General features: G+C 30.4%; 1 protein-coding gene across 1 annotated transcript; it reads right to left on the reverse strand.

Annotated features, from left to right (window-relative positions):
* Window positions 1–794: 794 nt before the first annotated feature.
* On the reverse strand, window positions 795–11,989 carry cycsb (cytochrome c, somatic b). The gene is made up of 3 exons (XM_061985480.1): window positions 11,855–11,989; window positions 4,097–4,270; window positions 795–1,287 (listed from the first exon to the last, which is right to left on the reverse strand). Exons 2-3 carry the CDS (start codon window positions 4,263–4,265, stop codon window positions 1,142–1,144), a joined length of 315 nt encoding a protein of 104 aa, XP_061841464.1. The 5' UTR covers window positions 4,266–4,270; window positions 11,855–11,989; the 3' UTR covers window positions 795–1,141.
* Window positions 11,990–17,194: the final 5,205 nt, after the last annotated feature.

The raw sequence follows: 17,194 nt of genomic DNA on the forward strand, positions 1-17,194 counted from the left end.
AAAATGACAAAACTACCTGTAACTCCCACTGGGAAAGTTGGAGAGACATGAAACAAAAACCTCTATGTAGGTCTTACTTACACCTACATTTCATAGATTGACAACCCTCAGCAAAAATCAACAGGAAGTTTGCAATTTCCCCTTCAAAACAATTTTTTTTTTATAAACCGGTCACTTCTCTTCAAACATCATCTCCTCTGAGCGCGTTTGTCGTTTCAGCTTCAAACTAACACAGGAGAGATCGAACCCTTCCAAATAAAAGTTATCGAAATAATTTTTCTAACTGCTCCGGTTTTGATTTTATGAGCCTTCAAAGAACCGCTGCGCTGATGCTGCTGCACTGCTGTTTTCTCAAGATGGCTGCTTAAAAGCAGGAAGCACCAGCGTGCCCACACAATACAGACAAGGTAGGTACACTAGACCAAAGTCTTGGGACAATTCGGACTAAAAGTAGACAAAAGTATTGGGACACTTAGGACTACCACTGGACAAAAGTATTGGGACACTTACTACTACCACTGAACAAAAGCATTGGGCAACTGGACAAAAGTATTGGGACACTTACACTGGACAAAAGTATTGGGACACTTGGGACTAAAACTGGACAAAAGTATTGGGACACTTAGTACTAGCACCTGCCAAATACGCGGGCCCGACCAACGCTGCTTGCAGCTATAATTATCATTTGTTATTTTATGTGTTTATCGATGTTTCATCAGGATGATGGACACACTAGATGACAGTATAACGATGAGATAAATACATCTGTAGAACATAAGTGACAATAATAATCATTTATGTTGTTTTATTTGTTTATTGATGTTTCATCAGGATGATGGACACACTAGATGACAGTATAACGATGAGATAAATACATCCGTAAAACAGGTGTGACAATAATAATAATTTATAATGTTTTATTTGTGTTAATTGATGTTTCATTATGGTTAATGGACATATTAGATGACAGTATAAAGATGAAATAAATACATCTGTAAAACAGGTGTGACAATAATAATCCTTCATGGGGGGCGGGGGGGGGGGGGGGGGTATTTCAGTCGTACGTCGATCAATTTGATATCAATAGTCACATGACATCAGTGATTATGAATGATGTTCTTTATGATATATTCTAACGCATTCATGAAGTTGCTGATTTGAGATAAGCAATCAGGTCTTGACGTTCTCCTTTCTTCTTGATGCCAGCAAAGATCATCTTGGTTCCAGGAATATACTTCTTGGGGTTCTCCAGGTACACCATCAACGTGTCTTCTCCCCACACGATGCCTAACACACACACACACAATAAAAAAGATCCTTAATATTTGTTTACTACAGTAGCATTACCAACCCAACTAAAGACTTCTCCCAGTAGCTCCACCCACTCGGCTGATAACTTTATGAAATTCTTTACTAAGCCAATCGAGTCCATTAGAAAGGAGATGAAAATGAACTCGTCCCAGCTCCAACTGGGTTCTATTAACACAGATAACCATGTATGTACGACGGATATTGGCCTCCAAAACAATCTCTCTCCTTTTGAAGAAATAACAACAAAAAAGGAACTCCTACGACTCATAAATGGGATAAAACAAACAACATGATTCTGAGCACATGCTTAACTACCAACCAGGGTAGCACCTACCCTTTATCACTAAAATCATCAAAATAAATTGTTGCACAGCAGCTAAATGAACACTTAGCGTCCAACAATCACTATGAACCCTGTATATATATATATATATATATATATATATATATACATATATATATATATATATATATATATATATATATATATATATATGTAGGAAGGCAAACGTTATACTTATCAACATTGTTCACATATGTTTATATATAATACACATACTTCAATCAGTAGTCAATATTCTTCACAAATATTTGAATATGATACAACATACAGTATACATAATATATTTATGATGCATCATACATATACTTATGAATATTGGCCATGTATATTTCTAAATTATACATTATGAATATTGGTCACATGTATTTATATATGACACTTATATTGTTTCTATATTTGTATACAATATATTCTACATTAACTTATGAATATTGATTACATATATTTCTAAATTATACATTATGAATATTGGTCACATATATTTATATATGACACTTATATTGTTTCTATATTTGTATACAATATATTGTACATTAACTTATGAATATTGATTACATATATTTATATATGATACATAATACAAACATTTACATATATTTATAATAAACTTATGAATAATGTTTACATATATTTATAATAAACTTATGAATAATGTTTACATATACATTTATAATAAACATTCATATTGTTTACATATGTTTATAATAAACTGATGAATATTGTTTACATATATTTATAAACCTATGAATATTGTTTGCATACATCTATAATAAACTTACTAATATTGTTTACATATATCTATAATAAACCTATGAATATTGTTTACATATATCTATAATAAACTGTAATAAACTGATGTATATTGTTTACATATATTTATAATAAACTTATTCATGTTAACATATATTTATAATAAACTTATGAATAATGTTTACATGTACATTTATAATAAACATATTCATATTGTTTACATATATTTATAATAAACTGATGAATATTGTTTACATATATTTATAATAAACTGATGCATATTGTTTGCATATATCTATAATAAACTTACTAATATTGTTTACATATATTTATAATAAACTGATGCATATTGTTTACATATATTTATAATAAACTGATGCATATTTACATAGATTTATAATAAATTTACTAATATTGTTTACATATATTTATAATAAACTGATGCATATTGTTTACATAGATTTATAATAAACTGATGCATATTTACATAGATTTATAATAAATTTATGAATATTTACATATATTTATAATAAACGTATGCATATTGTTTACATATTTTTAAAATAAACTGATGCATATTGTTTACATATATCTATAACAGCCTTATGCAAAATGCTTACATATATCAATAACAAACGTATGCAAAATGTTTACATATTTATTTATTTATTACATATATCTATAATAAACTGATGTATATTGTTTACATATATTTATAATAAACTTATTCATGTTAACATATATTTATAATAAACTTATGAATAATGTTTACATATACATTTATAATAAACATATTCATATTGTTTACATATATTTATAATAAACTGATGCATATTGTTTACATATATTTATAATAAACTGATGCATATTGTTTGCATATATCTATAATAAACTTACTAATATTGTGTACATATATTTATAATAAACTGATGCATATTGTTTACATATATTTATAATAAACTGATGCATATTTACATAGATTTATAATAAATTTACTAATATTGTTTACATATATTTATAATAAACTGATGCATATTGTTTACATAGATTTATAATAAACTGATGCATATTTACAGGATTTATAATAAATTTATGAATCATATTTACATATATTTAGAATAAACGTATGCATATTGTTTACATATTTTTATAATAAACTGATGCATATTGTTTACATATATCTATAACAACCTTATGCAAAATGCTTACATATATCAATAACAAACTTATGCAAAATGTTTACATATATTTATAATAAATGGATGCATATTGTTTACATATATTTATAATAAACTGATGTATATTGTTTGCATGTATCTATAATTAACTTACTAATATTGTTACATTTATTTATAATAAACTGACGTATATTGTTTGCATATATCTATAATAAACTTACTGATATTGTTACATATATTTATAATAAACTGATGCATATTGTTTACATATATCTATAATAAACGTACTAATATTGTTTACATTAATCTATAATACACTTATAAATTTTGTTTACATATATCTATAATAAAGGTATGAATATTGTTTACATATATATAATAAACTCATGAATTGTTGACCTATATCTATAATAAACTTATACATATATGCCACACGATGCCTGATGACAACATACACTTGTGAACAAAGTGTTCAAACAGTAATTGATAGAAAAATGATTTCATTTGATCTGACCTTTACTCTTGTTGGCGTCTGTGTAGGAATAACCTGCAGCTTGGCCCGTCTTGCGTCCAAATAGACCCCACAGGTTAGGACCCACCTTGTGCTTACCACCGTCCTCCACCGTGTGGCACTGTGCACACTTCTGCACAAACACCTTCTTCCCTTTGGCCACGTCACCCATCTCCACTGCAACCACAGCAAAATACTTACTCATCTACTACACAATAATCATGTACTACATTACTATCAACACTACTTTGACATATTTACTACATAACTATAAACACTACTTGACATATTTACTACATAACTATCAACACTACTTTGACATATTTACAACAATACTATCAACACTACTTTGACATATTTACTACATTACTATCAACACTACTTTGATATATTTACTACATTATTATCAACACTACTTTGACATATTTACTACATTTCTATAAACACTACTTTGACATGTTTACTACAATACTATCAACACTACTTTGACATATTTACTACATTACTATCAACACTACTTTAACATATTTACTACATTACTATCAACATTAATTTTACATATTTACTACATTACTATCAACACTACTTTAACATATTTACTACAATACTATCAACACTACTTTAACATATTTACTACAATACTATCAACACTACTTTGACATATTTACTACATTACTATAAAAAATAAATTTATATATTTACTAAATTACTACAAACACTACTTTGATATATTTACTACATTACATAAACACTACTTTGACATATTTACTACATTACTATCAACACTACTTTGACATATTTACTACAATACTATCAACACTACTTTGACATATTTACTACATTTCTATAAACACTACTTTGACATATTTACTACATTACTATCAACAATACTTTGACATATTTACTACATTACTATCAACACTACTTTGACATATTTACTACATTTCTATCAACACTACTTTGACATATTTACTACATTTCTATCAACACTACTTTGACATATTTACTACATTACTATCAACACTACTTTGACATATTTACTACATTACTATCAACACTACATTGACATATTTACTACATTACCTACTATCAACACTACTTTGACATATTCACTACATTACTATCAACACTACTTTGACATATTTACTACATTGTTATCAACACTACTTTGACATATTTACTACATTACTATCAACACTACTTTGACATATTTACTACATTACTATCAACACTACTTTGACATATTTACTACATTACTATCAACACTTCTTTGATATATTTACTACATTACTATCAACACTACTTTGACATATTTACTACATTACTATCAACACTACTTTGACATATTTACTACATTACTATCAACACTACTTTGACATATTTACTACATTACTATCAACACTACTTTGACATATTTACTACATTACTATAAACACTACTTTGACATATTTACTACATTACTATCAACACTACTTTGACATATTTACTACATTACTATCAACACTACTTTGACATATTTACTACATTACTATCAACACTACTTTAACATATTTACTACATTACTATCAACACTACTTTGACATATTTACTACATTACTATCAACCCTACTTTGACATATTTACTACATTACTATCAACACTACTTTTAACATATTTACTACATTACTATCAACACTACTTTGACATATTTACTACAATACTATCAACACTACTTTGACACATTTACTACAATACTATCAACACTATAACATATTTACTACAATACTATCAACACTACTTTGACATATTTACTACATTACTATCAACACTACTTTAACATATTTACTACATTACTATCAACACTACTTTGACATATTTACTACATTACTATCAACACTACTTTGACATATTTACTACATTACTATCAACACTACTTTAACATGTTTACTACAATACTATCAACACTACTTTGATATATTTACTACATTACTATAAACACTACTTTGACATATTTACTACATTACTATCAACACTACTTTGACATATTTACTACATTACTATAAACACTACTTTGATATATTTACTACATTACTATCAACACTACTTTGACATATTTACTACATTACTATCAACACTACTTTGACATATTTACTACATTACTATCAACACTACTTTGACATATTTACTACATTACTATCAACACTACTTTGACATATTTACTACATTACTATCAACACGACTTTGACATATTTACTACATTACTATCAACCCTACTTTGACATATTTACTACATTACTATCAACACTACTTTGACATATTTACTACATTACTATCAACCCTACTTTGACATATTTACTACATTACTATCAACACTACTTTGACATATTCACTACATTACTATCAACACTACTTTGACATATTTACTACATTGTTATCAACACTACTTTGACATATTTACTACATTACTATCAACACTACTTTGACATATTTACTACATTACTATCAACACTACTTTGACATATTTACTACATTACTATCAACACTTCTTTGATATATTTACTACATTACTATCAACACTACTTTGACATATTTACTACATTACTATCAACACTACTTTGACATATTTACTACATTACTATCAACACTACTTTGACATATTTACTACATTACTATCAACACTACTTTGACATATTTACTACATTACTATAAACACTACTTTGACATATTTACTACATTACTATCAACACTACTTTGACATATTTACTACATTACTATCAACACTACTTTGACATATTTACTACATTACTATCAACACTACTTTAACATATTTACTACATTACTATCAACACTACTTTGACATATTTACTACATTACTATCAACCCTACTTTGACATATTTACTACATTACTATCAACACTACTTTTAACATATTTACTACATTACTATCAACACTACTTTGACATATTTACTACAATACTATCAACACTACTTTGACACATTTACTACAATACTATCAACACTATAACATATTTACTACAATACTATCAACACTACTTTGACATATTTACTACATTACTATCAACACTACTTTAACATATTTACTACATTACTATCAACACTACTTTGACATATTTACTACATTACTATCAACACTACTTTGACATATTTACTACATTACTATCAACACTACTTTAACATGTTTACTACAATACTATCAACACTACTTTGATATATTTACTACATTACTATAAACACTACTTTGACATATTTACTACATTACTATCAACACTACTTTGACATATTTACTACATTACTATAAACACTACTTTGATATATTTACTACATTACTATCAACACTACTTTGACATATTTACTACATTACTATCAACACTACTTTGACATATTTACTACATTACTATCAACACTACTTTGACATATTTACTACATTACTATCAACACTACTTTGACATATTTACTACATTACTATCAACACGACTTTGACATATTTACTACATTACTATCAACCCTACTTTGACATATTTACTACATTACTATCAACACTACTTTGACATATTTACTACATTACTATCAACCCTACTTTGACATATTTACTACATTACTATCAACACGACTTTGACATATTTACTACATTACTATCAACACTACTTTGACATATTTACTACATTACTAAAAACACTACTTTGACATATTTTTACTACATTACTATAAAAAATAAATTGATATATTTACTAAATTACTACAAACACTACTTTGACATATTTACTACATTACATAAACACTACTTTGACATATGTACTACATTACTATAAAAATAATCACTTGATTAAAGTACAATGTTTTATTTTCCTATATTCAAACCCAGTGTTACTGTGTGTAATGTTACAGTGGCCAACAATACTAAATATATGTGTTAAATAAAACCTCTTCCTTGTTTTTAATGAATACGTGAGCCTACTATGCTACTGTATTTTAATGTTGCTCATCATGGTGGTACTTGGACAGCCAAGTGTTTTCTGAAGGACTGGAAAAAGTTTGAGAACCCCTGGACTATGAAAAATGGTATCTGTCTGTGACTAATCGTGATTAATTTTGAGTTAACTATTAAGAAAATGCAACGATAAAATATTATAATTGTTAGGCAGCCCTAATAGAAACTTGACTGTGTGAAGAACTAAGATATTAAAAACTGTGTACATACAGACTGTGCTGTATAAATCCATAAATTAGCAGCACCGTTGTATACGCCTCGGGGCTCAAAGCGCAGGAAAGAAGTTCGGAATTTACAGAAAATGTTTGCAGCAACCGTAAAAGAAGTCAAGTAAAGTTGGTCCGGTTGTGTCCTCGGCTGTGTTAGTAGGTGAAGGTTGTGTGAGGTGAACTCAACTTACTTTATTTTAGGGTAAACAATGACGTCACGCACAACTTCTAAGGTCATTCAAATTTATTTTAGGATAAACAACATCACACATACCTTCCAAGGTCAATAAAGGTCAAACTTTCCACATCTTTAATCTCTATTCAAAAGAGCAAACTCAGCAGAAGCAAACGTTTTTACACATAGCGAGAAAAGTGCTAATTGAGGTGCTAATGTTGTGTAAAAATGCTCTTAACGCAACATTTGTAATCTGCAAAGGAATTTACATGTTAGCAGATGTAACTTTTTTTTAATTTTTGTCCGTGCTTTTTTTTATTTTATTATTACTTTTGTTAGTGGATGTAACTATTATTTCCTATATCTGCTGTAATTTTATTTTTTTTGTACTTTTGTTGGCGAATGTAACTTTATTATTTTGGTCGACAGGTGTCATTTTTAGTTATTTTTGTTGTAACTTTATTATCTATTATATATTTGTTAGCAGCTGTAACTATTATTAATTATGTATTTCTTAGGGGATGTAACTTTATTATTCCTGATATTTCTTATGGATATAAATGTATTATTTGTGATATTTATTTTCAGTATTTGTTATTAATATAACTTTATTATTTATATTTTTATGAATATAACTATTATTTATTTTGTTATGATATAACTTGATATTTTATGGCTACAGTATTATTTATGATATCTGTTGTGGATATAAATTTATTATTTATGATATTTATATGTATACAACTAATTTTAACTTATTTTCTTATGGATCTAACGTACTTATTTATGATATTTTTATGGCTCTAACATTATTATCTATGATATTTGTTATGAATGCAACGTGATTATTTATGATATTAGTAATGTATATAACTATTATTTATTTTGTTATGGACATAACTTGATATTTTTATGGCTACAGTATTATTTATTATATCTGTTGTGGATATACATGTATCATTTATTATATTTATATGGATACAACTAATTTTAACTTATTTACTTATGGATCAAACGTAATTATTTATGATATTTGTATGGCTCTAACATTATTATTTATGATATTTGTTATGGATGAAACTATTATTTTCAGTATTTGTTATAAATATAACTTTATAATTTATATTTTTTATGAATATAACTATTATTTATTGTGTTATGGATATAACTTGATATTTTTATGGCTACAGTATTATTTATGATATCTGTTGTGGATATAAATGTATTATTTATGATATTTATATGGATACAACTAATTTTAACTTATTTTCTTATGGATCTACCGTAATTAATTATTTATAATATTTGTATGGCTCTAACATTATTATTTATGATATTTGTTATGGATGTAATGTGAATATTTATGATATTAGTAATGTATATAACTATTTATGTTGTTATGGATATAACTTGATATTTTTATGGCTACAGTATTATTTATGATATCTGTTGTGGATATAAATTTATTATTTATGATATTTATATGTATACAACTAATTTTAACTTATTTTCTTATGGATCTAACGTAATTATTTATGATATTTTTATGGCTCTAACATTATTCATTATGATATTTGTTATGAATGTAACGTGATTATTTATGATATTAGTAATGTATATAACTATTATTTATTTTGTTATGGACATAACTTGATATCTTTATGGCTACAGTATTATTTATTGTATCTGTTGTTGATATACATTTATCATTTATTATATTTATATGGATACAACTAATTATAACTTATTTTCTTATGGATCAAACGTAATTACTTATGATATTTTTATGGCTCTAACATTATTATCTAAATTATTATTTTCAGTATTTGTTATAAATATAACTTTATTATTTATATTTTTTATGAATATAACTATTATTTATTGTGTTATGGATATAACTTGATATGTTTATGGCTACAGTATTATTTATGATATTTATATGGATACAACTAATTTTAACTTATTTTTCTTATGGATCTAACGTAGTTATTTATGATATTTTTATGGCTCTAACATTATTATTTAGGGTATTTGTTACGGATGTAACGTGAATATTTATGATATTAGTAATGTATATAACTATTATTTATGTTGTTATGGATATAACTTGATATTTTTATGGCTACAGTATTATTTATGATATTTGTTGTGGATATAAATGTCATATTTATTATATTTATACGAATACAACTAATTTTAACTTATTTTATTTTGGATCTAACGTAATTATTTATGATATTTTTATGGCTCTAACATTATTATTTATATTTGTTATGGATGTAACGTGAATATTAATGATATTAGTAATGTATATTACTATTATTTATTTTGTTATGGACATAACTTGATATATTTATGGCTACAGTATTATTTATGATATCTGTTGTGGATATAAATGTATCATTTATTATATTTATATGGATACAACTAATATTAACTTATTTTCTTATGGATCAAACGTAATTATGATATTTTTATGGCTCTAACATTATTATTTATGATATTTGTTACGGATGTAACGTGAATATTTATGATATTAGTAATTTATATAACTATTATTTATGTTGTTATGGATATAACTTGATATTTTGATGGCTACAGTATTATTTATGATATCTGTTGTGGATATAAATGTATTATTTATGATATTTATATGGATACAACTAATTTTAACTTATTTTTCTTATGGATCTAACGTAGTTATTTATGATATTTTTATGGCTCTAACATTATTATCTATGATATTTGTTATGAATGCAACGTGATTATTTATGATATTAGTAATGTATATAACTATTATTTATGTTGTTATGGATATAACTTGATATTTTTATGGCTACAGTATTATTTATGATATCTGTTGTGGATATAAATGTATTATTTATTAAATGGATACACCTAATTTTAACTTATTTTCTTATGGATCCAACGTAATTATTTATGATATTTTTAAGGCTCCAACACTATTATTTATGATATTTGTAATGGATGTAACGTGAATATTTATGATATTAGTCATGTATATAACTATTATTTATTATTGCACTGCTAGCTGCGGGTGACCGTTAGCATCCAAGATGGCGGCTGATTTGCCGCCTTAACAGACATTACTAAGCTAAAATAAATGTAAGTAAAATGTAATAATTGGAGCTTCTTGCTTCGTAATTCCACAATAAAAAAGGAAAAATAGTTCTTGTTTAATGTACCAGAAGCAACTTTAATGCTCGTCCGGCTAGAAGTTGAAGGATGTTGAAGGAGGTCGGTGTCACTCGGCAGACATCTTATATACAGATCATTATTATCATTTCAAATTATATGAAGCCATCGGAGTTTAATGTCTCTATAGAGCTAACTATTAGAACAAGATGAGTTAATTAGTGTTTAGTTACCTTTCCTTTCCGGTGAATAAGAGCTGCTGTCTCCGCTGCAGGACGCCGACTGCTGGTCGCACAGAAGGTCACTCACCGGCGCATTGCTGATGACGTCACAGAGTCACGTGTCGCAAGTTGCGTCACATCCCTCCCTGACCACGTCTCGTCTCAACACGCTTTTGCTTTTGTAACCTCATTCTTTTTCATCGTTGCGACGTGTATCCAAAAAAAGCCCAGTCGATAGTGAAAGTGAAAGTGAAAGTAAATCCTCAAGGATATTTTCATTCATTTTCATTTCATTTTTTCATTTATTTCAGGCAACAACATATAAAAAAAAAGTACAAAGTTCACAACGCATAATAATATAAATGAATATAGTGCAAAAAGTAATGTACAGTATGTAATCCATGATTGTCCAGTTTTGCCTGAAAGGGAGTGGGAAGAAAGATCATTTATTTAATCCCACCCCCAGTTCTCCAGTCGGTGATTATTCCATTGAGTTTCACTGTTACTTTGTTTAAAATGGAAAAAAATAAATAAAACAAATGTATTTAAGAGATGTGTTCTAATACCCCTCAGTAATAGTCAGGTAACACAACAACCTAGTGGTTGTGAGTTCAAACCATACTTGCCAACAGGCCCGGTCCTAACCAATCTGCCGCCCTAGGCAAGATTTTAGGTGGCGCCCCCCCACATCGGCACTGAAGTGTATATACTCACAAGAAACAGAATAGCTTTGTCTTTGACCTTTTTTTTTTACTTACAACTCTACCTAATATATAAAGGGGTGGAAAAGTGACTATTACCTGCAGGGCAAACATTAGTTAACCAGAAGGCAATAACAATGTAAACAAAAAACACCTGCTTAAAAGATCTAATACAAATGTCCCTGAGGAATGTAAGGTGGGAGTATTGTAATTACCTAACGTTACATTATTATTTTCCATAACAATTTAGCCCCCTCCACAATATTAACCCGACGTTAAAACAGAACTAGCTATTTATTGATTAGCAATTGCCGAATCATGTAACATTAGCTTAATGCTAAAAAGCCAGGTTCCTATCACATTCTGTAACAGACAAATAATTTCATGTAGGCTAACGTTACTTACCTGCTACCTCGGTCTTTTTCTCGTTTCTCCTCCTCTTCTTTTCTCTTTTTTCTTCCCTGGGCACCTGACAGTTTTGGCCGTTTTGACATCTTGTGTTGATTTTTTGATGTGGTGACATCCAAAAAGAGTCATGATACGGGAAGGGAGGGGGTGCACCGTGCAGGGGGGGGGGGGGGGGGGTTGTAACAAATAATATTTCTATTAAATAGGCTTTACTTTGCATTTTAATTAACGTGAGATTATTTTTTGTATTTAGAAATAATAGTACCAACTTTTTTTTTTCTTTTTTTTTTTTTCTCCAACATTTGTGGCACTGGCGTGGCGCCCCCTGATGGACGGCGCCCTTAGCATTTGCCTATACGGCCTATGCCACGGGCCGGCCCTGCTTGCCAACCCTCCCGGATTTTCCGGGAGACTCTTGAAATTCAGCGCCTCTCCCGAAAACCTCCCGGGACAAATTTTCTCCCGAAAATCTCCCGGGATTCAGGCGGACCTGAGTGACGTGTCGACAGCCTGTTTTCACGTCCGCTTTCCCACAATATAAACAGCGTGCCTGCCCAATCACGTTATAACTGTAGAATGATGGAGGGCGAGTTCTTGGTTTCTTATGTGGGTTTATTGTTAGGCAGTTTCATTAACGTCCTCCCAGCGCGGCAACAACAAACAACGACAGCAGTCACGTTTTCGTCTACCGTAAAGCAGTTGGTCTGCCGTAAACAGCAATGTTGTGACACTCTTAAACAGGACAATACTGCCATCTAGTGCATGCATATATGACAATAACATCTACAGGAGACGAAGCAGAATGCATCATCAGAGAGGGTGTTCAGCATGGTTAGAAAAATAGTGACAGAGAATAGAACAAGGATGGACAATTCAACCCTTAACTCAACAATGAGTAGATGAGTGTTATGTGTGTGTATATGTGTAAATAAATGAACACTGAAATTCAAGTATTTCTCTTATTTATATATATATAATAAAAAAAAAAAAATATATATATATATATATATATATATATATATATATATATATATATAATTCACTGAAAGTCAAGTATTTCTTATATATATATATATATATATATATATATATATATATATATATATATATATGTCTTAATAAGGTTATCCAAAAAATAGTGCTCGATACCGTAGTAGAGCGCAATATATGTATATGTGGGAAAAAAATCACAAGACTATTTCATCTCTACAGGCCTGTTTCATGAGGGGGGGTACCCTCAATCATCAGGAGATTTTAATGGGAGCATTCGCATACCATGGTTTATATAGGGCACAGAGTGGGTGGGTACAGGCTGGCGTAGGGGCGTGGTGATTGGCTCATGTGTTACCTAGGAGGTGTTTCCGTCTATGGCGGCATGCTGTTACAATTTCGCTGCGCTTGTTGAGGGATGACAGGTCTGGACGGTAAATAATAAACAGCTTCTCTTTCAAGCATAGGTTGCATCTTTTATTACCACTACTGTGGTAATAAACCACGCCCCACTACTGTGGTAATAAAAGATGCAACCTATGCTTGAAAGAGAAACTGTTTATTATTTACCGTCCAGACCTGTCATTCCTCAACAAGCGCAGCGAAATTGTAACAGCATGCCGCCATAGACGGAAACACCTCCTAGGTAACACATGAGCCAATCACCACGCCCCTACGCCAGCCTGTACCCACCCACTCTGTGCCCTATATAAACCATGGTATGCGAATGCTCCCATTAAAATCTCCTGATGATTGAGGGTACCCCCCCTCATGAAACAGGCCTGTAGAGATGAAATAGTCTTGTGATTTTTTTCCCACACATACATATATATATATATATATATATATATATATATATATATATATATATATATGTATATATATATATATATATATATATATATATGTATATATATATATATATATATATATATATATATATATATATGTATATATATATATATATATATATATATATATATGAAATACTTGACTTGGTGAATTCTAGCTGTAAATATACTCCACCCCTCTTAACCACGCCCCCAACCACGCCCCCGCCCCACCTCCCGGAATCGGAGGTCTCAAGGTTGGCAAGTATGGTTCAAACCCCAATGGGACCCATTACCTCCCTGCTTGGCACTCAGCATCAAGGGTTGAAATCGGGGGTTAAATCACCAAAAAATGATTCCCGGGCGCGGCCACCGCTGCTGCTCACTGCTCCCCTCACCTCCCAGGAGGGTGAACAAGGGTGATGGGTCAAATGCAGAGGATAATTTCACCACACCTAGTGTGTGTGTGACTATCATTGGTACTTTTTGTGCTTTAAGTGTTTGCTTCACCAACTTTCTCAGTCTTTTTTTCCACTTGTGCCAGCTTTTTTGAAACATGTTGCAGGCATCAAATTCCAAATAAGCTAATATTTGCAAAAAATAACAACGTTTCTCAGTTCGAACATTAAATATATTGTCTTTGCAGTCTATTCAATTGAATATAGGTTGAAAAGGATTTGCAAATCATTGTATTCTGTTTTTATTGACCATTTACATCAGTGTTTTTCATTCACCTATTTGGGTTAAAAATATTTTTTGCAAACCAGTAATTATAGTCTGCAAATGATGTTGTTGTTGTTGAGAGTCGGTGCTGTCTAGAGCTCAGCAGAGTAACCGTGTAATACTCTTCCATATCAGTAGGTGGCAGCCGGTAGCTAATTGCTTTGTAGATGTCAGAAACAGCGGGAGGCAGTGTGCAGGTAAAAAGATGTCTAATGCTTAAACCAAAAATAAACAAAAGCATACTTGCCAACCCTCCCGGATTTTCCGGGAGACTCCCGAAATTCAGCGCCTCTCCCGAAAACCTCCCGGGACAAATTTTCTCCCGAAAATCTCCCGAAATTCAGGCGGAGCTGGAGGCCACGCCCCCTCCAGCTCCATGCGGACCTGAGTGACGTGTTGACAGCCTGTTCACACGTCCGCTTTCTCACAATATAAACAGCTAATGATGGAGGGCGAGTTCTTGGTTTCTTATGTGGGTTTATTGTTAGGCAGTTTTATTAACGTCCTCCCAGCGCGGTAACAACACACAACAACAGCAGTCAAGTTTTCGTCTACCGTAAAGCAGTTTGTCTGCCGTAAACAGCAATGTTGTGACACTTTTAAACAGGACAATACTGCCATCTACTGTACATGCATATGTGACCCACCCATAATGTGTCACATTTTTGTGTTGATTTATTTATTTTATTTTGTGGTTTGAATTCGTTTTTTGGAGCTGTCATTACACATTTATCAGTATTCACATTGGTCAGTAGGGGGCAGTAGGGCGTTTCTTCCCAATTGAATGCTATCACCTGCAGACCGGAAGTGTCTTGTCATTCTGATGAGCGCGACCAGTCTGTGAACAATTGAAACGTCCTGTGTGCTTTTTCCTCCTGTATAACAGGTTAGTTTTGGTGAATCAACTCACTGAATAATATCCATGTGATCTTTATAAGTTTAAGTACACATTCTGATGGTGGAGCCTAACTCTAAAGTGTTTGTGAGTTGTAGTTTGTATTTGTGAATGAATCCAGTGCACAGCTGCAGTAATCAATACAAAAAGGCGACGTGAGTGCGCAATGTTTATATAGGAACTTCTGATCCTAATTCAGACTCCCAAATTAGAGCTCTCGTTTTCTTATTGATTTTATAATGTATATTTGTGTAATGTGTGTGTGTTCTGAAATAGTGACAGAGAATAGAACAAGGATGGACAATTCAACCCTTAACTCAACAATGAGTAGATGAGTGTTATGTGTGTGTATATGTGTAAATAAATGAACACTGAAATTCAAGTATTTCTTTTATTTATATATCCATCCATCCATCCATTTTCTACCGCTTATTCCCTTTGGGGTCGCGGGGGGCGCTGGAGCCTATCTCAGCTACAATCGGGCGGAAGGCGGGGTACACCCTGGACAAGTATATATATATATATATATATATATATATATATATATATATATATATATATATATATATATATATATATATATATATAAAGTTAAAGTTAAAGTTAAAGTACCAATGATTGTCACACACACACTAGGTGTGGCGAAATTATTCTCTGCATTTGACCCATCACCCTTGATCACCCCCTGGGAGGTGAGGGGAGCAGTGGGCAGCAGCAGTGCCCGCGCCCGGGAATCATTTTTGGTGATTTAACCCCCAATTCCAACCCTTGATACTGAGTGCCAAGCAGGGAGGTAATGGGTCCC

Source organism: Nerophis lumbriciformis, linkage group LG02 (genome assembly GCF_033978685.3).
Source record: "Nerophis lumbriciformis linkage group LG02, RoL_Nlum_v2.1, whole genome shotgun sequence".
NCBI classification, from domain to species: Eukaryota; Metazoa; Chordata; class Actinopteri; order Syngnathiformes; family Syngnathidae; genus Nerophis; species Nerophis lumbriciformis.

Excerpts from the sequence above, each read along its gene's own strand:
- cycsb (XM_061985480.1), bottom strand. The coding sequence starts at position 4,265 with ATGGGTGACGTGGCCAAAGGGAAGAAGGTGTTTGTGCAGAAGTGTGCA. Across the intron at positions 1,288-4,096 it reads AGACGCCAACAAGAGTAAAG|GCATCGTGTGGGGAGAAGAC; the intron begins GTCAGATCAAAT and ends TGTGTGTGTTAG.